Source organism: Lissotriton vulgaris, chromosome 6 (assembly GCF_964263255.1).
Source record: "Lissotriton vulgaris chromosome 6, aLisVul1.2, whole genome shotgun sequence".
Lineage (NCBI taxonomy): Eukaryota > Metazoa > Chordata > Amphibia > Caudata > Salamandridae > Lissotriton > Lissotriton vulgaris.
Genome location: NC_141694.1, coordinates 1,866,143,982 through 1,866,170,186, shown reverse-complemented (window position 1 = coordinate 1,866,170,186; position 26,205 = coordinate 1,866,143,982). Strand labels below are relative to the sequence as shown.

General features: G+C 43.3%; 1 protein-coding gene across 4 annotated transcripts in view; it reads right to left on the bottom strand.

Annotated features, from left to right (window-relative positions):
- LOC147709692 (uncharacterized) overlaps positions 1–24,742 on the bottom strand; it is a 156,887-nt gene extending 132,145 nt beyond the window's left edge. For 3 of the 4 annotated variants that reach the window (XM_086928205.1, XM_086928206.1, XM_086928207.1), the window contains exons 1-2: positions 24,549–24,701; positions 12,312–12,458 (exon numbers count right to left, since the gene is read on the bottom strand). In XM_086928205.1, coding sequence (XP_086784331.1) covers positions 12,312–12,458; positions 24,549–24,627 — 226 coding nt within the window. In that variant the 5' untranslated portion in view covers positions 24,628–24,701. Of the gene's footprint in view, positions 1–12,311; positions 12,459–24,548 lie in introns of all 4 variants that reach the window. The other variant, XM_086928204.1, reaches the window with a different exon arrangement.
- Positions 24,743–26,205: the final 1,463 nt, after the last annotated feature.

The following is a 26,205-nucleotide window of genomic DNA, read 5'->3' as shown; positions in this document are numbered from 1 at the left end:
TCCTGGTACTGGTCTGGTGGTGAGAGCTGGCGCCATATTGGGAGGAGTCAGAGAGCACTGGGACCTGAGGCAGCGGTCCAGTTGCTCAAGGCTCCTTAACATAAAACGTGATGTGTTGGAGGGAGCGCAGCGGACGAGCGCAGCGGGCGCGACGGAGGCGCGCCGGAGTCGCGCTAGAGTCAAGCTCGTCTGCGCTCGTCCGTGAGCGTCCGGGACTAGGGGCTAAGGATACTGCTAGCTCCTATACATACACATCCGCTGATTTACAAGTGTTACGACCAACTACTATGATGTGTCCTCCCGTTCCTCACAACACGACAAAACGAATATCTCGCTTGGGCATAAGTAACCCCGCCATTCTTACTGCTGACCCCGCTCCCAAGTATGCTGTGCTCACTACCACACCCAGCGCAACTTGCACTTTTAGGTGCATCTATTTAAACACTCGCTCCATGATTAAACATCAGACGGACATTTTCCTGTTATTAACGGACACACAACCTGATATGTTGTTACTGACCGAAACTTGGCTCACCCCGGACTCACTACCGGACATTTGAGCTGCCCTACCAGCAGACTATTATATTTTATCAGCAACACGTCCGGGAGGGAAAATTGGGGGAGGAGTGGCCATTATTGTTAACAAAAAACACCAACTTAGACAACTAACATCCTTGCCTTTGCCCAACACAGAAAATATAGTTGCTAAATTAGACACTCCTAAGGGAACACTTGCATTGGTGCTACTGTATCGTCCACCTCAAACTATGGTCACATTCCCTTCAACCCTAGCAGAGCTATTGGCTCCGCTGGTTACAAACCACTCTAAATTACTTTTGGTCGGGGACCTAAACTTTTGGTTTGATAATACATTGCTAGACCCTCAAGCAGCAGAGATGAAAGAACTTTTTAACGACATCAATCTGATAGAACATATTCACACTGAGACTCATCAGAAAGGTCATAGTCTTGATCAAATCTGGTCCTCGAACTTACCAATATCTTCTATTGCTATAAAACCCTGCTGCTGGTCTGACCACTACAGCATAAGTTTCTCTTTCCAGTTAGACAAGACCATCCAATTTAAGCTACAAACCAGTAAGACCATTAGGAAATGGACTTCCATGGATATGTCAGCTTTCTTATACTTTTTAAATACTTCCCTTCCCCTAGAGAGTACTAATGTGGAGGTAGCTGACCTCAGGTTTAAAGAATGGCTAACTTCAGCGATCAATATCTATGCCCCTCCTACTCGTCTTTGCAGCTCTAGGAGCTCGGACGCACATAAATGGTTCACACCGGAGCTCAAAAAATTAAAATTGGAAGTGAGGCAACAGGAAAGGGCATGGCGCTCTCAGTACTGCCCTCAAGCTAGGGCTACTTATTGCCTAGCCAGGAAAGCATACCAAAAAATTCTACATAACCATAAGACTGCTTATTTCTCAACTAAAATTTTAAACTCTACCAACAAGTCGAAAGAAATTTTCAGGATAGTGAACGACTTATGCAATGATGACAGAACCTCTCCTCCGGTAGTTCCTTTACAAACACTCTGCAACTCCTTGAATGATTTCTTCAGCGAAAAGAGTCTACTGATTAAACAGAACATATCCACACTTCCAGCTTGTGCCCCTGTGGATGACATCTTTTTTAATCCTTTAACATTACACTCTTTTCCTCCCATCAATTTGAAAGTCTTCTCAGAGTTACTGTCTAGAGTCAAATCAGGCTCCCGTATGGATGTCTGTCCCCCTCAAATCATGAGGGAAATTGGCCGGGCCATCCCCAACAGCATGATACCCTTGCTTAACAACTCTCTCACATCGGGGACAGTCCCCAGCAGCTTCAAGCAAGCCTTATTGATACCCCTCACTAAGAAACCTGGTATTGACCCTTTGGACCTCACGAATTATTGGTCCATATCCCTGCTGCCCTTTTTATCCAACATTTTGGAGGCTCATGTTACCAATTGCCTCTCAAACTTTGTGGAAGAATCGGGCTATCTACAACCTAACCAAGCGGGATTCCGGCCTGGTCATTCTACCGAGGCAGTAATACTGGCCGTCCAGAACACCTTGAGGTCCAATGCCGACAAAAATCTTCACCAAGCCCTGGTGCTTCTTGATCTGTCCGCAGCATTCAACACGGTTGACTATTCCATTCTGGTCAACCGTGTCGAACAGGCCGGCCTCAGAGATTCTGCCTTGGCCTGGCTGAAATCGTTCATATTTGAACGCACCCAGTCTGTCTGCCTAGGATCCTTTTCAGCTCCTAAAATCAATTCTTTCTGTGGGGTCCCTCAAGGCTCTTCTTTATCTCCCTTATTATTTAATTTGTATATACGGCGCCTTCTTTTTGCTTTAAGAGAGCACAAAGTCACTGTATATAATTATGCAGATGACTTGCAGCTAGTCTTCGTACTCAATTCACCTAATGCTGTGGAGGATTTTCAGGCAACCATGACCTTAATTCAGAGCTGGATGTCTTTAAATCACCTCAAATTAAACCCGAGGAAAACCGAGCTGATTTTGCCCGGTAAGAGCGAAATCAGCTGGAGCCCTAATTTCTGGCCTTCTGACATGGGTCTCCCCCAAAAAAAATCACAAACAGTAAAAAGTCTGGGAGTGACCATCAATGAGGACCTTACATTAAAATCCCAGATTGGAACTGTGGTATCCTCTGGATTTTTTCAACTAAGGAAAATTAGGAAAATTGCACACCTCCTTACTCATACTGCCCTAATTCAGGTGGTCATGGCCCTAGTCCTCTCCCACATCGATTTTTCAAACAGCCTCTAACTTGGCCTACCTGTAGGTCAACTTAGAAGATTGCAGTACCTGCAGAATCAAGCCGCTAGACTGATTTGCAATGTACCCAAATGGGAATCGATAAAACCAGGTTTAGAGACTTTGCACTGGCTACCTGTGGCTCAAAGAGCCGAATTCAAAGCCGGGTGCATCATTTTCAAGGCATTGCAAGGTAAGGGCCCCCTATTCATCAGGCAGCTGATTAGAAGATACATCCCCTTACGCAGCTTGAGATCAGCCCATAAAGACTTACTTGAGGTACCACGCTTTAAGAAGAAACAACAGGGAGGCAGCAGTTTTCACTTTTTAGCAGCCACCTTGTGGAATTCATTGCCTTTGGCCCTCAGACAGAGCAAGGATCTCCTTGCTTTTAGAAAGGCATTCAAGACTCACCTTCTCACACAGGCCTATTTGAAATAGAGACTCTTGTTGGTACATCCTTTGTTATGTTTTTTATCTCTTTCCAGCGCCAAGAAGCTCCTGGGCGTATGTGCGCTTTATAAATTTTAAATAACAACATAACATAACATAACATAACCGGAGGCCTCTCCCCCTGTACTCGGCCGACCCTCCGGGTCCCCGTCTAACACATACCTAAAACAATTATAAACAATATCCATATATTAAAATAACTCGCAATTCAACAAAGAATTATAAGAGCATAAAAACAACTATAGGCACATACAGCCATTTGGTAGCTGTACCGAAGGCAATAAGTAAGTATATCTGTATACAAAAAACAAAAATTCCTTACAAATCGGCAATAATATATAAAATACAAAACTATTTTAAGTTATATTAATCACATGCTGAAAGATGCCTGAGTCTGTATAACCTCAACCCATACAACAGATCTCCCATATGTTTGATAAATATCAGGATACTCCATACACGAGCCAATCAGTGTTTTCCGATCCACGAATACAGGTAGCCTCTGCTAATTGATTAAAAGGTAGAAGCAGACGAATTGGCACTATGCACCGCCTCTTAGTTTTCGTATAAGTGGGACAGAACAACATGAAACGCTCAACAGACTCTAGAGTATGGTTAAATATCGTACATGCTGGGGTAATGGGATTTTGCTTTTTCTGCATTTGCAGGTAAAATCCCATATCTAAATTTGAAAAGTAATGTCTTTGCAGTAGAGGGTTTTATACAATCCATGAATGATTTGTGAACTAAAATAAATTTAATATTGTTAAAATCATTAGTTAAAAGTGCCATGTGACGTTGTAAACAACCAATTTTCTATGGTATGAGCCCAGTATCTTGTCTTACGTGTGGCCAGCATACTACTGACCAGTGTCTGGTTAATCCCAGAATTCTTTTAGGCCCAGTTTGAGCAACTAAAACAAACAATATTTGAAGCAGGGGCTCCATTAACTTTTGTCCATTTTTTTAACCTCGAGTACAGCTTGTTTAATGGGGATCTGTGTTTTCTCCGTCCAGATTTTAACCCAATAAAGTAACGGCTTTAAGGCTGCAATATGTGTAATGTTCTTCATGCTTAAGTCAATGCGGATTGGTACACGTGGTCAGTCATTGGCATAGCTAATATGGCTCAAATAAACGTATTTTTAATCTTTTCCATCCCTTTAACCAGAACTGATGCAAGAGTTCCCCTCTGTAAAGGGCAGTGCCAAGCCCGCTAGTACGGTAAATATCTAACATTGAGTTAGTAGTACTGTAGTGGGTTCTGTTCATTTTCTTTGTAGTGACCATCACCACATGTTGTAGGTTCATTTGGCTCTTTGTATTCTTGGCCCTCAAGGATAGATTACTTGCCATCCTTATTTCTAGGTAATCGCATTCCTTAACCCCTTGAACGCTCATGACAAGCTCAGCTCGTCATGAGCCACGGTGGTCGTGTGCTCATGACTGGCTGAGCTCGTTATGACCGTTAGAACGCTCGCACACTGGGGAAATTCCCCTGCTGTGCGAACGTTCTACCCAAACGGGTTTAGTCATGATGAGCTCAGCTCGTCATGAGCACACAAGCAACGTGGCTCATGACGAGCTCAGCTCGTCATGTCAACCGGGGCGCTGTCCGCACCCCACAGCACAGCGGGGGAATCCATCCCGCATACAAGGGGTTAACCTGTTCTAAGATCCCTGAAACACTCTTCATTTTCCCTTTGAAGGACTTATGAGAATGGAAAGCCATATGTTTCGGTTTTGACCTGTTTAGTTACAAACCATAAGATGTACATGCCATAGGGCAACCCATAGGGGTTTTCAAGAAGCAAATAAGAGAGCTGGTATTTGCTGGTCTACCAGTTTCACTGAATTGCTGTTACACTTGTATGCAATTTTAATAACGTGAAACAGTGTAGGAGCTAAAATGCATCCCTGTTGGACAGGTTGCATTAAATAGTTGAGACAATTTGCCAACACTGCCCCACCTCACTTGTGCAATATTCCCCACATGGAGACAGATTACCAAGTGCAGCAGACCTAAAGGCGTCCCTATTTCCTTCAGAGCTGTACACATTTCCACCCTTGGTATTAAATTGAATGCTGATTTAGGATCAACGAACAACACACATAGATTTCCTTTACCAGTTGAAACCCATTTCCATAAAATCAATAAAACCAAAACACCTGGTCTATGGTGCTCGAGTGAACCCTAAAACCTGCCTACAGGGGGGATAACATCTGATCTTCCTCAATCCATGATTGTATTTTAGTTCGTAGCTGCTTAAAAAAGATTTATTGTGATGTACCTATTAGACTAATGGGTCTGTAATTAATTGTGTCCCCCTTGTCTCCCTTCATTTTTTTTACAACACATTTTATTGCATTTTTATGATCAAACAGCCCATTGGGCTACACATGCATTTCATGAGTAATATTGCATCATATTTATATTAAACTGTAACAATGTAACCCCTGCACTTTTGCTTATCTTAGTCTAATTTAAATGTTTTCCGGTAATATCTAGGTTTCACAAAAAATATTTCATGAGATATGTTGTGTTAATATGTCATATGCCTGGATTTCAGTATCTATGGGGTTTGCCATCGATATCTGTTATTCTAGGACAATGCCACATGAGCCAGCCCATTGCTACCGTATTTTCGTACGTTTCTGGGGGCACCCGCAAACCCGAAAAACAGGTATTTCTAGTCCCATGCAAAAATCCATCCCATGTCTGTCAAATTATGTCCTTTCTGCAGGGGGGTTGTCGGACTTCCATAGCCTAGCTATGTCTTGTTTGGCAAGAGTCAGGCCCAGCAATAAGAGATATTGCTGATATCTATTACCCCCGATCTTGTTGGAAATAAGGAGTATTAATCTAGGGGATTTAGGGAGCTCCCATGCCAGCACATTAGCCAGGCATTTGATCACCCGACCAGAATCTATCCAATTTATATTCAAAAACAATTGGTTCATAGGGGAACACAAAATTACTTTTCTTATCTCATAGACTATGTAGATATTTGAAACACACAAAGCAGAATCCAGAGACCTCTACGTATTTATGCACTATTTTATCAATTATAGTCATTCATAAACACTAGTTTCATAGGTAAATTGCAAAGAAGGCTGTACAAAAATTTTGAATAGTGCAAAAGTGACTTAAAGTGCTCAGTGCTTACGGCGCAAAAGTGAATACTATACAATTATTATATACAATGGGAGAAAGGAAAAAACGTGTGGTCTATGCGTATTACACAATTATCACAATGTACACCATACTAATCAGTAATGGTACACAATATGTATGCACGTAATCCACTTAATCGTCGACGTCGACGTTTCGACCCTTAACTAGCAAGCATGTGGAGTCAACAACTGGTCTTCATCAGGACTGTGGCGGACAGCACTATTCACCATTTTTGTACAGCCTTCTTTGCAATTTAACTTAATTGCCCAGGTTCATAGTGATACTGGGTTTACCCCATTTTTGTTGTCTAACATAATCTATCCAAGGCTGTACATGTCCACATGGTCGGTATAAAGGGACCCTCGTCATTCCGACATCTTAAGCATATTGGGATTCTATCATTCCCGCTCTCCATAACCTATATTGTGTGTAATAGGCCCTATGTATGTATTTATATTGTATCACGCGTAAACGTAATGAGATGGCTGTCCCCTGAAAGTGCCTCAGTCCAATCATCAGTGTCATTTTGAGATCTTATGATCCCCTAAATCACCCATTAAAAGTTTGCCGTCTAGTGGGTTAAAATCTGAGAGTGACTCCATCATAGCGATGTAGGCTGAGATAGAATGACAAAACTGTAGGTATTGATAGAACTGGGAGTGGGGCATTGAAATTACTTAAGTGGAAGGCTGAGCATTACATCCCCGATGGTGGAGACCCCTATTTGGTCCCACAAACATAAACCCTGCAGGCCCAATAGGTGGGCCCAATAGGTGAAGTTGCAATCTATTCCGCCACAACGGTGTTCCACAAGTGATGCGTCCCCACCAAACCAACCATCTGAGAGATTGTCGACACACAAATATCACCACTCTACTGGCAGGTGGTAGGGTCTGGATGTCCGATCTACTGTATAAATATGAGATATGTGTAGGGTCATCTAACAGCCATCGTTCTACAGCGCAATATGGATCTTCACTGGATCCATACCACCAGCCATTCACCACCTGTAGATGGGATGCCGCATGGTAAACTCGGACGTCAGTGCCCGCAATCCCTCCACAGTATGTGGATTGAAAGCATTGCGCAGCGTCACATGGGATGTCCCCCTCCCCACAGGAATTGACCTTGTATAGCATTAAATTGGTGAAATCAAGATAACAGAACTGGGTACCGATGCTTCTGTAAATGATAAAGCAGTCATGGGAGGGACATAATCTTAAATATAGAAGATCTCCCATAGAGATACAATGGTAGTCCCGTCCAGGTTCATATGTCTGTTTATACTTTTTTAAGTCTTATTGCCTATATTACAATCCCACAATATATTTTGCACATCAGACAGAAAGACCCCTAAGTATTGCAGCCCGTCTGTAGCCAGGGTTAAGTCGGTCACCCATTTACTGTTCCAAAGTGTTCCCTGTATTGGCCAAATGACCAATTTATGTATTTTCATATGGAGGCCTGAAGTTTCTCCAAATATTTGCATGTGGGTCTCCTAGAAAAATAAAACATTGTCTGCTTATAATGCAATACGAAATTTCAGCGGTCCATTCAAAACCTCTAACTAGAGCATCTGTACAGATCCAGTTAGCCAGTGGTTCAATTGCTAATGCAAATAACACAAGAGAAAAGGGACACCCCTGTGGAGTACCTCGTCTGATTGTAAAGGGAAAGGGGGCTGAGACACTACTGACTACCCATACTGCGGCTGTCAGGTCTGTGGATAATAATCGAATAAAAAGCCATGAAGCTTGGACCAAAGCTCTGCCGTTTTTGCAATGTAAAGAGATATATCCATCTGACGGAGTCGAAGGCCTTGTCTATGTCTGCCAATAAGATGGCGGCTAGCCTGCCCAGCCAGTCCACTGCTGCTATTGCGTTATGGGCTCTTCTTATGTTATAGCGAGTGGAAGGATGGGGTATAACACTTTCCATGATCTGGACGGACCAGTTCCGGCATATGTGATATTAATCTATTGGCAAGTAGTTTCACTTCTGTATTCAAAAGGAATCTAGGGTGGTAGGAGGCGTGCTGTTCGGGAGGTCTGCCTGCTTTAAGGAAGACCACTGTTTCCGCATGTAGCCAATCTGAATGCAGGCGGGCTATCTTAACTGCTTCTTAAATGACACCGAGAAGGTGCGGTCCTAGTGGGGCATAAAGGCTTTGTAAAATTCACTGGGGTATCCATTTGGGCCGGGCGCCTTTCCTGTTCGTAGTTCCGATATTGCTTTTGCTAATTCTTCTAGCATGATGGTTGTATCCAGGGCCCTCTGTGAATCATCAGGTACAGTCTTCGGTGGAATATTGTCAAGAAAGCTCTCAATCAGGGTGGAATCAATTACCTCCTTGGGCGTATATGGAGATGCATAGAAGTCAGTGAAACTGTGTGCTATTTCAACCGGGTCTTTAAGAACCACTCCCTGTGGATCGCGTATAGTTGGGAGACGGATTGAATGTGTAGCCTTTCTACAAAATCGGTATAGGAGTTTTCCTGATTGTCCCCCGATTGATGGATCCTGCTCTGAGATGCTAGCTAAACACTTCGGGCCTCTTCCATCAATTTGCTTTATACTGTTGTTGGGTATGGCAGGGCTGCCTACATGTCGTATGAGCTCCATATACCCGTCCCTGTCTTTCTAACATCATTATTCTGTCTTCTAAGTGTGAGAGTTTACTGTTGTGGTGTTTACATTCTGCAACACAGTAACTAATGTTTTAAAACTAGGTTTTATAGCTTTCCATAGTATTTCTGGGGAAGAGGTTGTCTCCATGTTAAGTGTGGGGTAGACTGTTAGTGCCTTAGGGATCTGGGTTCTGTAGTCCTGATGTTGTAGCTGCCATGTAGAGAGTCTCCACCGAAACAGGCCTCAGCCTGAGCCTGTCAAAGTTGTATTGTGATAGGAGAGTGATCCCGCAATCTCCGGGGCAGGATTGTAGCGTGTAATATTCTGTGACAATAACGATCTGGGATGAAAATGTAATCTATCCTCGAAAAAGAATTGTGGGCAGAGGAGTAATATGTGTATCCTGATTCTTGCGGGTGATGAGCCATCCAAGTATCTATCCAGCCCGCCAAGTCAGTGACGGATTTAAGCCATGATCCCTTTGGGTTCTTTATAATTCCTGTGGTGTGCCAGTGATTTTTGGACATTTTTATTGTGTTGTTCCAATCTCCACCTATAACTGCCAGTACCTCGGGCACTACTCCCCAGATATCCACCAGGCGATCAATAAAGCTTTAAAGTGAGTGATGGGGGGGGGGGGGCATAAAGGCTACCAATCATTATTTAGTAGACTGATATGTTTCCATCTGGAAACAACACTTACAACGTAACTTTTACAATGCACTACCTTCACAACGAAACTTTTACAATGCAACATCCATTACAACGCATGCCATTACACGCAACCATTACAACGCATGTCACTACAACGCATACCACTACAACGCATGTCATTACAACGTAGTCATTATAACGCATACCATTACAATGCATACCTGCACTATCCAACACTTACCCTACTGTTGCACCCCCTGGAGTTAGAATAGTAATTTTTACCCCTACACTATCCAATACTTACCCTACTGTTGCACCCCCTGGAGTTAGAATAGTAATTTTTTCCCCTACACTATCCAACACTTACCCTACTGTTGCACCCTCTGGAGTTAGAATAGTAATTTTTACCCTTACACTATCCAACACTAACCCTACTGTTGCACCCCCTGGAGTTAGAATAGTAATTTTTACCCCTACACTATCCAATACTTACCGTACATGCAATGTAATGGTATGCGTTGTAATGGTATGCATTGGAAATGTAGTATGCGTTGTAGTGGAATGCGTTGTAAAGGTAGTTTCAAAGAATTTGCTGTAATGGTATGTGTTGTAATGGAATGCGTTGTAATGGATGTTGCGGTGTAAAAAATACGTTGTAAAGGTATGCGTTGTAAAAGTATGCGCTGTAACGACATACATCCGTTTCCATTAACTATTATGTATGTTCGCTGTGTATCTTTCCACAAATGAGTAAGTGTAAATGACAGTCTATGATGTATTAGGATTGCTACACCACTCGAACCCCTCGAAACCTGCGTGAAAGACATGTATATACCCAAACCGGGCCAGAAAGTGTGTTTTAGTACCCATAAGATGGGTTTCTTGTAGTAATAGTATATCTGCTTTAATCCACCGTGCTTGGTCGAGTATTGCGCCTTGCTTTACCTTGTCTAGCATGCAACTAACGTTCCAGCTGCGATATGTATTTGGCCCAAGGAGGATTCATTTAGCTATGTTGGTTGCAGAATGTAGTGATCGATAGTCATGTATCAGTGCATACCGTCTTGGAATAGTAGAATCAGTGCATCGGGTTGGACAACATACACAATCCCCTTTGAACTTACCCCCCAACCCACCCCTAATAACTCATAACGATTGTCTCCTTTCTTGTATATTGGAAACATTTCTGCCCCCCACCATATATTTGGGATCTGTACCCCCCTTGCTATTGCATTTGAAATTCTATTTAGGATATTGCCCAAGATGATTGGTTCTGAGCCGTTAAGCCTCGGGCAGGGAGGAGCAGCATTATTGCGCAATCCCAGGTTTACTGACTTCAATAAATCTAGGATTATGTAAAAAACAATGGATGCATGAGTGGGATCACCCACACTCCACACATGGAACGACTCCCTGCCTCAAGGTAACCCAAAGCAGTGCAATTCACTTCTTTGCGGTACTTTGGATTTACTAAATCACACAGAGCCACACAAGATGGCTTTGTGTGGCTTAGTAAATACCATTTAAGTACTTGCATTGCCTTGAGATGAGTTGCATTAGTAAACATGACCCCAGTCCTTAGTATGGATTCATACAGAAAGAATAACACACAGGTCTGTAATGTGATCAAAGAATTCCAATATGACCCTGCATATTAAATATGTCTTACTTGTGACATCGAAGCATCATACAACACCTTCCTCTACCCTTGTTGTCGTGGAACTAGCAAGACTGGTCTCTAAATGTTTCTTTCACATCTCAGAGTCTTTTTGAGCAATTCATTGAGAATTCTTTGAATGTGTACTGCTCTGCCTCTGAATAATTTGATTACCAAGTAGGAGGCTCCTCTAGGTGTGCAAAATGTGATCTAAGCCTAGCTTTATGTAGAAGAACTAGAGGAGTTTGCATTCTAAGATATAAGAACCTCTAATGCTGTCATATACAACTCTTGAACTCTTACACCTGTATCTGGAGTGGCCTTCTCAAAAAGTTAACTTTTCTTTTTGAGTCAACACATGAAATGACCACCTTACATTTATGTGGTCATCCAAAACAAAAGAATTTACTTTTTTGGATCATGTTATATGAGCAGTGTATCGAGTTTGATTATTACTGTACTCACGAAGGGGAACTCCATACTTACTTGTGACTTTTATCACCCAAGGCCACTAAGGGAAGCCCACCTAGTGGGGCTAATTCTTCAGTTCTTCCTGGAATTGCAGTAGCACTCAACATTACAGTGAATAATGCATATGTCCTTGAACAAACACTGAACAAAGGTAAACTCCCTAAGGATTTTAAATAAATCCTTAATAGTTATCACGAAAGTTTACTCAAAGCTGCCAAGAAGTTCTCTGGCTACATGCATTAACTTATCTAGACTGTCTTCTGTGGTAGGCACTTACAGAACCTTTTTCTGGTACTGCCTAGTTCCCTTGTTGGGGAGTGGGGTGGGGGTTGTAGGGTGTTCACACTAACTTCCTATGGCTGGAAAGTGCTAATCAGATCACACCCACTGAGCAGGCCATTGGCTATGAGCAGTTGGAAACAATGCAAGCTGTTTGATACTAATACAAAGTTCAACAGGAATCTCATGCACTGAATGAGGTCGCTACCTGGCACAGCGTTTTTGCATTCCCGACTGGAGAAGCTGATGCAGCACTTCCGGGGTCCTGGGCAATCGGTGTCTGCGTTACATTCATGAAGATATGGCGGTGGAGTGTCAAAATCTCTAAACTGATAGGGACACTCCCCTTGCTTCACTGCAAGAAAGAAATTCACTGGTGTAAGTCCCACAAACCATCAGATAACTTCGAAGTGAACAATAAAAAATTACTCAAAAGCACTGAAAATATTCCTAATCTTTACATAAAGTGTAGCACTACAGGCGTAGAGACCAGGATACCTTCGCCAGAGATAAAACATTTTTCAAATAACATAACATAAGTGGTAAATGATAATAATTGATTCTTGAATGGAGTTGTAGAACTGAATGACTTGTATTCTTTGGATATGACCACAACTGGACCGCATTTTGCTGGATAGTTTCCGTGAATGATAGTGTGCTAATTAGCAGGCCTGCAATTTGCACTCAATTTCATTTTTTTTCACTTGATGATGGGAAATAACGTTGTTTAAATTATCTAATTCAATATGTACTTAATCTATTTTACGTGGAATTATGACCACATCCCTAAATGAAGTTACAATAAGATGATAATAAACTATAAATGTAACCTTATATGTTAAGCATAAGACTGAGAGTCACCTTAAAAATGTGTTTTTGTGAAGCTGTGTTTAAAGTTATAGTGATAGTTAAATCAGTAAATGCAGACTTGGTATAGGTGCTATCCATGAAATTGCATGAAAGTAAAGGTCAGATGGATTAGGAAAATGAGAGAAGTAATAGTCAGACCTATTGACTCCTCAAGTAAACCAAAAATGACAAATGTAGTTTTCATTTAACGCCTTTTTGGTTGTAGAAGTTTAGGAGTGTTTTACCAGTGATTACAGTTTTAAACCAAAGCCGAAAAGCGTAACTTCGTACAAGCAAAACAGGGCCCTCTTTGCTGTGTGATTTCTTCCCGCAAGTACCCTCTAGCACCTCAGTTTCAGTCTTGTTGATGTGAAGATGTTACTGCCCTTTGCTGAATAAGAAGTACTATCATAGAAGATGTTGCACTAGAGGAAGTGTTGAGGTTTCCAAGTTTGGGTGGGCAAACTGTCATAGTGACTTGAATGGAAAAGGACGATCGTTAGACCGAACAGCCTTGGGGTGTATAACATTTGGATTACCTTATTACATCATTTAAGGTAATTCCTAATTGTGAAGAGATATACTTTTCAATGTGGGTGTCACTGAACTCACACTTTAAATCACAATTTATGGTGAAGTTGGTTTTTAAATGACATTTTAGTAAACGCCACTTCTAGAAAGTTGCTAAGCAATTGTAGAGAGGCAGGTGCACTCCTTCCCTTTCAAAAATAATTAAATTTTGCTTTGAATGACTAGTGCTGTATGCAAAACAGCGCTGTGACTGTCCAAACACAACTTATCAATGATACTGCCAAAAGGGCAAGGGGTAGGAGAACAGATTTCGTTGGATTTAGCATTTTATTTAACTTTAACCATTGGACTTTGAGCACGTGCATTCGCGTGGGGGGATTAGGAAGGGGGTTATGTGAGAATTTGGGAAGATCAATTGTGGTTGACATTACAATTTATTTGTATTAAGCGCATCATGTTTTTTATGTATTTCATGTATTTTTGTTCATGTAAATACTTATGAGGTGAGTTAATGAGGCAGATCACGGTTACACGTCAGTATGGTCATTGCTGATATTACGAGTTACAAGAATAAAGCGAATTGTTTATGCACACTTTTCTGATTTATTGCAGTAACCCTAACAAAGAACTAAAAGTTCAAAATGCATTGGGTTATCATTTTGTTGACTCGAAGGATGTTTGACAGCACATCTGTTTTTAAGCTTGGATTGGCAGCAAATGGTATCTGAAAATGCAGAATAAAGCATTCTATTTCAACCCACCTGTCTCTGGAGTGATCGAATACATATTGAGTACATGGATTATTTGATAGTTAAAAATTTGGGGATTACTATGGATTACTTTGTTTAAGAGTGAAAAAAATGTGGTTTACTTTAAGAGGAAAAGTTCTTCACTTTAGCAGTGCAGCAGCTGGGGCGCCATGTGTCGCCCTTTTGGCAGTTTTACTGTTAGAAAATTGGCATTTACTTGCTTTAGCCATTTGGTGCATGTTGCCCGTCTCGGTTCAGTCTGGGTGGGAGGACAGCTGGGATTTATGTATTCCCTTGCAGCAGCAACACACAAAGGACACTTTAGTGGGGCTGCTGGATCTTCCAGGGGGGTTGAGAGGGAGGAACTGGGCATAGCCTTTCACTTACACTTGAATGAGCTGTTCCCCACAGACACACGAATGGCTGCATATCCCCTGTAGTGAGGCTGGAGCCAGAGCAGGAAGGGTAGACCTCTGTCCACTTCAAACCTTCTTTGAAGTCTCCCCCACATCAAAGGCACAACTGGGTATATGTACTGGGCCCATGATACCACAACTTCAGCACACTTCTGGACCTGTGACCGCTCTGCCAGGAAGAAGAGGATCAGCGCTGCTGTTTAAGGACTGCCAATCTCCTGGAAATTCTGTTTGCTGAACTCTTGCCTTGCTGTGTTGCCCTGCTGCCTGTTGCTTTTTCTTTGCCTGGGTGAGATGGATTGGACCTGAATCACTTCAACCTAGAGTGACTCCATGAACTTGCTGGCTTTCCCCTTGTTACCTAAGTCTCAGGGATACAAAAGACTTAGAACCCTCTTTTAAGAACCCTTGGGTCATCAGCTTGTGAGTCTGTCCTATCAAGTGGTGCCAACCCAGTCCTGTGCCCTTGGAAGTGGACCTAGTGCTTTCTCCAGTGGAACCAAACCTCTATTGCATGAGCAGAATCAAGGCATCACTGCTTTTGTGGGAACCGGATCGGCACATCGTACTTGGAAACACTGCATCGCACTCGGAACTGCCTCTTCGAAAGCAACACATTGTCACCACTGTTTGGAGAAGATCGATGCATCATCTGTACAGCGTGGAGAAACCCGGCTCATCGCATTCGGAATTGCAGCACTTCTGAACTGCTATTTCACTCACAGAACCATCCCCTCAGCACTGTTGGGTGGAGAAATCCAGCACATGAACTCAACTGTGTGGGGATCGCTGACGTATCACTTACCTGCACTCCACATCTCATGCTTGTGACCAGGATTAAGGTTCTTTGCTCAGCGGGCCCTGCATGGGTCCTGTATCCAGCCCACGCTCCATCGCGGTTGGTCTGAACTCTTAACTTTGTCACAGTCCGGCGTGACAAATTACCTCTTTAGATGCCATTTGCATTTAAGCTCTCTTTTTGCTTTTATTCTTTAAAAAATCATATCTCAACTAGAACACATTGGATGTTTTTCAGTTTGGGCTTGCTTTATTTATTAAATTACGTTCTATTTGTCTAAACTGGTGTGGATGCTTTTTGTGATGTGTTTTCAAGGTTTTACAGTTTAAGTGTTGCAAAAATCCTTTACATATTGCATCTTGGGTAAAGCCTGATGGCTCTGTACCAAGCTGCCAAAGGGTGAGTACAGGATAATTTAGGTTGTGTAGTGACACCCTGACTAGGTTTGTGGTTCCCGCTTGGACAGGGGCTTTACCTCTGCCAACCAGAAACCCAATTTCTAACAACAATGTTTAAGATAAATTCTAAACAATATGCTTCATAGTAAGAAGCCAAAGGCAGAGTTGTGTACTCTGTCTTGCACGAGGTTTGTTCTCACTGACTACACAACTTTTGCAGGTAAAGTGCTGTGACATTGGATCCTACCTACTTGTGTGGGATGTGGCACAGCCACTGAATGTTCCACCCAGTAAGCGAGCCTGCAAATCGAGGTCCATTTTATACTAAGCCAAGTTCCAGAAAGCGCTGTGGTTGCATCAGTGGGAGACCCTGAGTCTCCTAACAGTTCTGTCAAAGTAGGATGCCACAATATGATTTTCTTTACTAAATTGGAGCCTGCAGAATAGATGGTGATACAGGTTAATCTATTTGTTTTCTGCTACAGCTGACATTTTAGGAGGGTATCTCAATTGTTATTGCCTGCTCTGTTGCAGGCTTTTCATGTTATCTTTTTGGTGTATAGGTGGGATGTGAGTTTGTTCATAAGTGCATCAGCTTGATCGTCAAAGCATTGATATCTGTACAGTTCTTACACATTGGTAGGTATTGACCAAATGTGGGATTTTCCTAGAATGATCTTGGATGAAAGCTATTGAATCGAATCCAATCCAAAAATTCTTTATTTCGGCCATTTGAGACCATAAAAGAGCATTAAAACATTTAAAACATTTAAAACACATCAGACACACAATAAAAGCATGGCAGGGTGCATTTCACAAGTAGTACAATTCCCTGTGGGGTCTGGGCATGAGGAGGCGATTAACTCAATTTCATTACAGTTCATAACACTTTTTATAGAAAATCAATCTTTTAGTATTTTTCTCCTTGTCTGCCACATGGCCATTAAAAACTTGGCAACTGCAAAAACTTTATGGGGGAGGGTACTTGTCTTCAGAATTCTGTATGAGTGTAAATAGTTTCTTATGCTCACATTCCTACACAATGACACTAGCCAGTATTTCCTCGGTCTAGTGTAGGCAGGGTAGACAAACAAGATGTGTGTTTCTTCCTCGTCATTCATATTGCACCCAGGGCACTGTCCATTTGTAAGTGAAAGTTTTGAGGGGCAGGGTGCCTAGCCTCCATTGAATGAACAGTTTCCTTGCCAAAATAGGAAATATAATGTCCATAAAACCTTCAAAATTATAAGAATTTTTGGAGTCCAGAAATTGTTCAGTTAGGGTGCCGACTTTGGATGCACACACAAGAGAGCCTAGACTTTACTCTTTGGATATTTCAACCAGCCTTTTGCGTGGCACCCTTTGGCAACCTCTTTCAGGAACCTCCCATAACTCAGGAAGTCCCAGACGATAGAGTTCTCTTTTCACTAAAGCCAACCACGGGATTCTGTCACGCTGGTTGAGATTCATAACGTGCTTAAGGTCGTCCCTATAGTGGGCAAGTTCCCCAGTGTACCAGAGCCTGTGCCAAAACCTAGGCGGTTTTAGTTCCAATTCATCCCCTATTGAAGGGAGCCCCAGATCTAATCTTAGAGGTAACAAGGGTGTACCTTGGAGGAGAACCAAAAGGCATCTGAGGAAGTTATTTTCTACCCTGACAAGTTCTGTCCTGGCTTTTTGACCCCACAACTCACCGCCATAGGATGTGGCTGCTGGACTAATGGGTTTAAAGGTTGATGTATTTGCGACCTTCAGAATTGCCCCCGACATTTGGGCCAACTTTAACCGGGATCTAGTTATCTGAGGACCCCATGATAAGTTCTTGTGTAAAGTTACCCCCAAATACTGGAAAGTTCTGACCCTTTCCAGCCTTGCAGAACCCAGTGTTGGATTGGGCCTAGTAGTAAAGGAGGGATTGAATATCATGAATTTATTTTTCTCTGTATTGATCTCTAAACCGTGTAACCTACAGAAATCCCCAAACCCATCTAATATCCGTTGAGTCCCCATTGGGGATTTGGAAAGCAGGAGGGTATCATCGGCGAACATGATAGCCGGAACCCTCCTGCCTGCCAACAAGGGTGCGTCGTTGTCCCTGACATTGTCAAGGTGGAGTATGACACTGTTAACAAAGAGGCAAAACAGGGTCAGCACAAGAACGCAACCCTGTCTTACCCCTCTGAGAACTGGAAAGCTAGAGGACAGCGCTCCATCCCTCCCACACCTAACCTGGGCAAAATTGCCTTCGTGGAGCCTAATTATAGCCTGTAGTAGTTGTGGAGGGACGCCCAACTCCTTTAGAACCTCCCATAATTTCTTACGGGGAAGCAAGTCAAATGCGGACCTCAGATCCACAAACACCATGTACAGACTCCCCCCCTCAATCCTCACTGTTTTCCAGTAGAGAAGGACGAGGCGGAAAATCTGTTCCATGGTGGACGTGTTTTTCCTGAAGCCCGCCTGGAAGGGACTAAGAATCGCATTATCCTCCATCCAGTCGAGGAGATGGTCCAGGAGAAGGCGGGAAAAGAGTTTTTGGGGTACATCTATAAGGCTGATCGGCCTGTAGTTGGCTGGGAGCAGAGGAGTGCCCTTTTTGAAAATTGGTACTATCTCTGCCCCGAGCCAAGTACAGGGGATCTCCATGCCTCCTAGGATGGAATTAAAAAGAATTAGGAGGTACGGGCCCCAGATCTCTGGATGATATCTAAATAAATTGCCGGGCAGTCTGTCAAGTCCCGGGGCCTTCCCCAACGCCAGTCTCTCAATGGCGTTCACTACCTCACCCAATGTAAATTCTAATTTACCTGCGGGGTCAAATGTAATATCAAGGGCCACCTCATTAGCAAATTCCGAAGTATCTTGATACAATTTGCTAAAATGGGAGTCCCATACAGAGGCAGCAATATTTGGCTCCACGGCTGTTTTTGGTTCTCCTGTACCAGTGTTGACCGGAGACCAGAATTTTCTAGAATCCCTTGTTTCTAGTGCTAGGGATAGGTCCTGCCATCTATTCCAGTCCCATTCTGACTTTGCTTGTGCCATGGCTTCCCTATATTTTCGTCTGAGCTCAGCTACCTTGCCCTTATTAATACCGGACTTTATTGTAGAAATCAGCTCGGTCTTGAATCTTTTTACAAGTAGAATTATACCAAGCTGAAGTTCGAGTCTTCTTCTTCCTGGTCACCACCACCGGGTAAAAAACCTCTCCTAAAGTCTCCACTAAATCTGTGTGGATTTGGGCTAATTTCTCATTAAAATCTGTGGCTCTAGGTTGGTTAATTAATCCATCTATTTCATCTAGCTTGGGGAGTGTCAATTCGTAAATTTTAGTTATGCTTTCTTTTGAACTTACTAATTTCCACCATCTTACCCTGCGTCTATTGTTGCATAAATCCAAATTCCCTATGTCTTCACTGGGGTCAATAGATGACGTCCCTGCTGCAGGAGCAGGATGAGCCATATCTAAACAGAGGGCATTATGGTCGCTATCTGATCTTTCTATTACCCTAAAATCCTGGACCTTGGACCACAAGCCTGTATCTACAAAAATGTAGTCCAGGCGCAATTCGTGCTCCTTCCTATTTAAGGTACACGCTGAAGGGGTATCTGATGGAGTACGCCCATTACAAGCCCTCAGGGCAAAGTTCAGAGTCAGGGACATAATCTGCACCGCTAGAGGGGACCATGATTTTGGATGGGGGGATTGGCATGGAGGGATCCCCCAATAATCGTCTTCAGCAGTTAGGCCACCCTCCTTCAAACCTTCCAGGGGTTCGAAGTGGCAGTTAAAGTCTCCACCTATCAATAACTTACAGTCGGTGGGAAGTTGCCCCAATAATGATGATAGATCATCCGAAGTGGGTGATTTCATGGACGCACTGACTGGGCGCGAGTACACATTGACAATTGCCAGATGGAAGGCGTTAGGCCATTTAAGAAGAACACATTGTATGTCCTCCGAGAAGGTTGGTATTATCTCTGCACTACAACCAATATGACTGGCCACCAGACAGCGAGTCCACCGGAAGGCCTCCCTTTACCATTCCACTTAGCATTGATGTAAAAAGTTGCGTAACCTGCCCTGAGAAAGGGTTCCCTAGCCCAGGTCTCCTGAAAGAGACCGATGTCGCTGCTGCCTACTAGGGAAATCCAATCATTTGAATCTAATTTGTTGGCGATACCTGCCACATTCCAGGAGAGGACCTTCATGGGTCCTACGGGAGTCTTAAATGCCGTCCCCCTGGTCCTCTCAGCAGTGTTACCTATTAATGGTAATGCAGAACTATCCGGTAATATTCCCAAATCAATTGGAGCTTCAGATGTTAGATTAGAACTGAAAGGTCTCGGGATAGATTAGCGGGATGGCCCCGGGGACTGATGGTAGTTGTGCTCTCCGAAGGAGATGCGACAAGGTCTGGGTTGGTGATATCAGTTACATCTATTCCTGTTCCCAACCAAGCAATTTAGGAAGCTACACCTTGAGTATCCCCATCAGATGCGCCTATCGGGAGTCAGTCAACCTGGTCGAGGCAACTGTATCTATTAGGGTGAACATAATTACTATAGACAAGGGTATCATAGCGAGGGGGCCTATACCTTGACCCATCAACAGCAAATCCCTCCTTGGTCCAGCCGTCGTCCTTCCTCATGGTCGCGTCTCCAACATTAGGATAGAAGAACGACAGGGGGACCAGTTCTATGGATGTATTCCCTGAACTCCCAAACCAATTGCAGATGTAGGTAGCAACCAGAGAACTACTAAAACTTATGATTATGCAATCTCCCCCTTTTTTCTTAACAGTGTACCCAACCCATGGGACCCTTCTAACCATCAATACTTCTCCTCTCAGATTGGGTGGCAGGGGCCTGTGAACATTTAACCAGCTAATAACTTTGTTACGTAGGGAGTCAAAAGATTCCACCACATTACTGGAGAGATCAGGTACCCCCATCAGAATTACAGTATAAGCTGCCACCTCTGGAGGCAAGTTGACTGCTTTTCGACGGTTGAGGCTATTGCTATTCCGGTTGGGGCAGTCAGCCATTACGTTGGGCGGTCTCTCCTGTCCCATTGTGGTAGCCGAAGTAGGTAACTTTGACTTCCTGACAGGCGGGACCGGAGGGAGTTGCCTATGGAGAGGAACAGGAACAGGTTGGGATGGGGTAAATATGGGGACGTTCTCCGTGGAAAGGGTAGTTGGCAGGGTGGAAACCACAGTAGTAGAAGCACTAGGCGGGAGAGAAGTCCCACCATTAGTCCCATTTGCTCCATTTGTACTTAATCGCAACCCTTGCTGGTCCGCCCTACCCCCACTTAACTTTTCTATTGCTAGAAGTCTAGCCTCAATGCAGTCCAATTTAAACAAGAGGGGATCCAAAAGATTTTTAATAATGTCAGTGATTGAGCAGATAATGTGCTCCGAGGTGTTTGAAAGTCCCCCTCCAAAGATGAATGGCCCAATATGCGGAGGTATGTGATTGGGGGCGGGGAGTACAGGGCTCGCCGTTTCAGTGACGCTCACTGCGGAAGATGTTCCTGGGGCATCAGTGCTGTCATCAACAGTGTCTGGAAAGGAATCTACTTTAGCCCTTTTAGCACATTTGGACTTCCTTGATCTTTTCCTTTTCGAGACAACGCCCTCTCGAAGACCCATGAGATCCGTTGCAGTAGAAGAATTCCCCATGTCCCTAGTTAAAACTATCTGTGGAGTCGGGGAAGATATCGCCTCATTGATGGTATGAGCTGAGTCTCGATCCCTATGTAAGTTAGATGGAGTCCTCAACTGCTGCAGAACTGACTCTAAAATTTTAGAAATGCTATCCATAAGTGATAAGTGTGTAGCATCCAGCAGTTTTGACGATCTAACGTTCGAAGATGACCCTGGGGAAACTAGGTGCGAGCTTTCCATCCCTTCTGCTATTTATTTTTCTAGGACTGTGAGACCCTTGTTTACCACAGTATTAGCCTTAGCAAGAAAACTGTCCAGAGTACCTGTAACCATGGTGGCCGCCTTGCTTCTTGTTTCCCTAGTTGTCATGTCGATCACGCCATACTTCAGGGTAACCAGGCAAAGATTTGGGATTAAGGTGTCCTGCTGAGCAAAAACTTAGGGGGGTGGCCCGGTCCGGTCTCTACCGTCCTCTAACGGCCTCAAACGGCCCGCCCTTTGCCTGGGCTTCGTCCCGGGCTGCGTCCCGCGATGCGCGTTGGGAGTTCAATTAAGTACAGCAGAAAGGGAGGTGGAGCTCGCCCGGGAAAAGGCACCAGCTGTAGGTGGAAAGGAGAATGCTGGTCCTCGCAGTCCCGGGCGCCCGCTCTAGCTCCTCGCAATCAGGAACTCCCCGTGTAGAGAAAGCCTCTCTACATCCAGTGTCAGGCAGCACGACTGGGTATTTCAAGATCCCCGGGCAAGGCAAACAGTTCAGTAATCCAGCTATTGAATCGGAGAAGCTTTCGTTTTATCAATGGGTTTCAAAAACACTTTTGCTGTGAAGTCACTATCCTTGATTGCTATGTCACGGTCCAGGAAGGTAACTCTAGTCTTATTTATAGTGTGGGTGAATCATAGGTAAGGACCACATCTAATAATGTATTGGACATGTTCCAAAGCAGTGTAGTTGTCATAGCACCACATGATCAAAATCTCATATATGTGCCTCAGTATACTCTAGTTCTTGTAAGGGTTTGTGTCAGTGCATATGAAGATGCATTCAGACTGATGGACATAGAAACAGGCCTACTAAACAACAAATTGTTGAAACACATCCCACCCTATGCTACTGAGGCTGGATCTACAACAGGGGTCTCCAAACCGGTCCTGGAGGGCCGGATCCATGCCAGATTTTTTGGGATATCCCCATTGAGATACATGTAGTTATTTTAAAAATCTGGCATGTATCCGGCCCTCCAGGACCGGTTTGGAGACCCCTGATCTACAACCTCAAGTGTATGTTCCTTGGGCATACTTGTGTAAAATGCCTCTATGTTCATTCAGATATGCAGTTCACTGCTCTCATAAATTGTAATACCTTCGAGGAGGCATATTTCAAAAGGAAATTCTAAGTCTGGGGTTGGTATCATCCCTGAGAATCTCATAGCTATTGGCATCAAATATGAGGTGTTTGCATTCCTGGTCATGCTTAGCATAGGCTGTTACTACAATCGCTCCTCCCTTAAGTGTTGGTTTTATTCCAAGGGTCTGATTGTTCTCGAGAGCCCTGATGGCCAGGTGTGACGAACTATGAAAAAAACTCTTGTTTTTAGTTTAATTGGCTCAACGGCTTGAATGACTGCCGGGTCACAATTCAATACTTCCACTGGTTTAGTCCATGTAGGAGGTTGGAAATTAGGCCTGGGCTTTAGACCTGTATTGTGTTTGGCTCCTGCTGTGTGAGTGTTATATAGGAAAAAAACTTCCTTAATTAAAAAAACTTTACAAAAAACCTGCATATATTCAACAAGGTTTTTACTGTTTTGAGGAAAAGGTGATGGTGTGACCATATATTATACGGGATAAACTACCACCGGTGGTAGCCACTCTGTAGTCATTATTAGAGTGACCAGAGATAGGGATTTTTGCGATTTTTGTCCCTTAATAACTTTGCACCAATTTGGCGAATGTTCCTAAAACTGGGGAGACCTGATGGCCCTGTTTTATTTTTGGAGTCTTGAACGTCTTGCAGGGTTTTGTGAATAGGGTGGAAAAAAAAAGGGGGGTTCCAAAACAGGCTTTAAGTCCAATGCATTTTTCCATAGACCATTGTTTTTTACATAGCGTGAAAACTGTCTTTTTGATGAAATTTGAAGGTAGTACTGAACAACAACCTATTTATATGAATGTATACATATTTTGCAAAGTGGATAACCACTTTGGTAGTGTTAATAGGTAGGGTAAATATAACAAACAAAATACTTACCTAAGCCAAAGGCATAAGGCAGACACAGGAAAAGTTTACTTAAAACAAAACACCTGGCTTCAACTTTGTAAAGGCAGTCATTAGGCAATCACCTAATTATTTGTCATCACTATGTACCGTGGTAGTACAGCAAAATACACCAATATTAAACAAACGTACCGCGCAAACTGACCTCACAACCTTTAAATAAAGTTTACGTTAATATACAGTTACACTACTTACCTGCACTACCCACAATAGGCATTTGCACACCATAGTACCTAATCCAGCCATTTTTTCACCAAATCTGTAGGTCGCATTTTCGCAATATACACATTCAAATAAATTAAACAAAATGCATTGAGTTCAACCACCTTTTGGGACCCCCACAACATTTACATATTAAAGTGTATATTTTGCCGAAAAAACATTTCCATATTTGCACTTTGACCACATCTAATTCCACAAATTGCAATGCCCCGATGCAATCAACCAGTGAGAAATGAAATTAAACCGTGTCTGTTTACGTTCAAGGGAGAAACAAGTAGGTTCCGGTTGCACCTTCACTAGATCTAGAATTTGTTGGTGGAAGTGGCATTAAAGGGGCCATCCCAGAATTTATGTCACATTAAACCTCTAAAACCAAGTAAACATTAACAAAGAAAGGAACATTCTGAAAGGTCTATTGTGGGTAGTTACAAGCAAGGCAGGATATGGTAAGAGACCTGTTTTTCTCTACACTGGATGGGGCCGCGTTAAAGTCTCACATAAGAATGCAGTAAACTCGGAAGTTTTCCCACATACCTCCAGGATGGTCTGGGGGGCCCCCCTTGCAGATGGCTGTGAGGGCCAGCAGAAGCAAGCAGCCAATGGATGTCCACATGGTGCAGTCAGGACTGTCTGAATCACCAGCGCTCCTGCCTCAGCTTTAATCGAAATGGTGTGGGTGGTAGACTAACATTAACAAACATGCCTTGAACCTCTGCCAAGACTATTTCATAATAGTCTGTTTCACGGCAGGAATCATTCTGAACCGCGGGTCATGGTTACTGGGGTGAAATATTCTAGGAAAGTGTCCTTCATTCTGTGAATTGTTTTTGTTTCTTGCCCTCTGTACACAACTGTCTCTCTGTTGCTCTCTGCTCGTCTGCTTGAGTGTCTGGTAGTAACAAATGTAGGTGTGGGGTTAGCCAAGGCCTTTTGATTTTAGTTAAATTAGATATACAACATACTTTCTCTGCAACCACAATTCTTCCATTGGTGTCTTGTGTTGTTCATGTTTGTTCCACCCTGTCCAGCAAACAGAGTGGGGGCCCTCACTGTGTGGGGGGCAGCTTTCTTCTCTTTCACAAGGAGCACTTTAAACACAAAGCAGTTCCCTTCACTGCCAGGCATGGCGGTGACAGGGTGTATTTTTTTAGCTTAAATCTATTTTTGCTTTCAGAATTTTTACAAATATTTTCATGAAGGACTGGTAGCCATGACAAACCAAAACAAACATTGACAAAGCCGCCACCAGGCTGGCAGCCAATGCTCGTGTGTGAATGGAAGAGCCTATTTTGCTCACATCCAACTATCCGGTTCTGCAGAATGACTGCACAGGAGACTCCTTTTGCAGTGATCCTGACAGAAGCAATGCAGATGCACCAACAGAAGCTTTGGATTATCAGGTGCTAGATGTCCTTGGACTGGGCAGAGTTCACTCTGGGTCTGCCACTGTCCTTGCACTCAGGTGAATGGCTGAACAACCCAATCATTCACAAAGGCAGATACCAAAGCTCTTGCCCAGAGGTTATGGTAAGCAGTGAGGCCATACCATGTGCTCACTATCATTCTTTTCAACTAAACTGCATGTTCAAATTTCATCAACTGCTAACCTCCCAAACCAACAAGAACTTTTGAGAGTGATGGATGTTGTTGCTCTGCCTCGTATAGTCACTCTAAAGATGATGAGCATCCTCTCATACATCAGCACCTCTCATACATCAGCATGAGGCTGCCTGTTTACAAGAGGGTTGTACTACTGCTCCTCAAGGCTCCCCTAAAACTATGTACAAACCTGGCTCAGTGGCACAAACTTTGATACCTCCAAATCCCTACTTTTACTGAATGCCAAGTCACTTAGATTCACCCTGGACACCTACCTCACCCTCAAGAAACACATTCCTAAAATGTCAAAAGGGCCTTGTACCTGCTCTCTAATATATTCTCCCAGACTCCACACTGGCACCCTTTTAGGGCATCTGACACATTGCAGCACTTATCATTTAGGGACTGAGGAAATATTATTGCATCACCCCTTTATCTTGCAGACAAGCTGACGATCTCTGGTGATTCTTTGCACACAACACCTGACTTAGACTGACTCAGCCGGCATCAGACTGCAGAATAAGAAGTCTAAAAAAGAAAAAAAAGACGGCATGTCTTTTCCATCTATGAACCCAGGATCTGGTACAATATC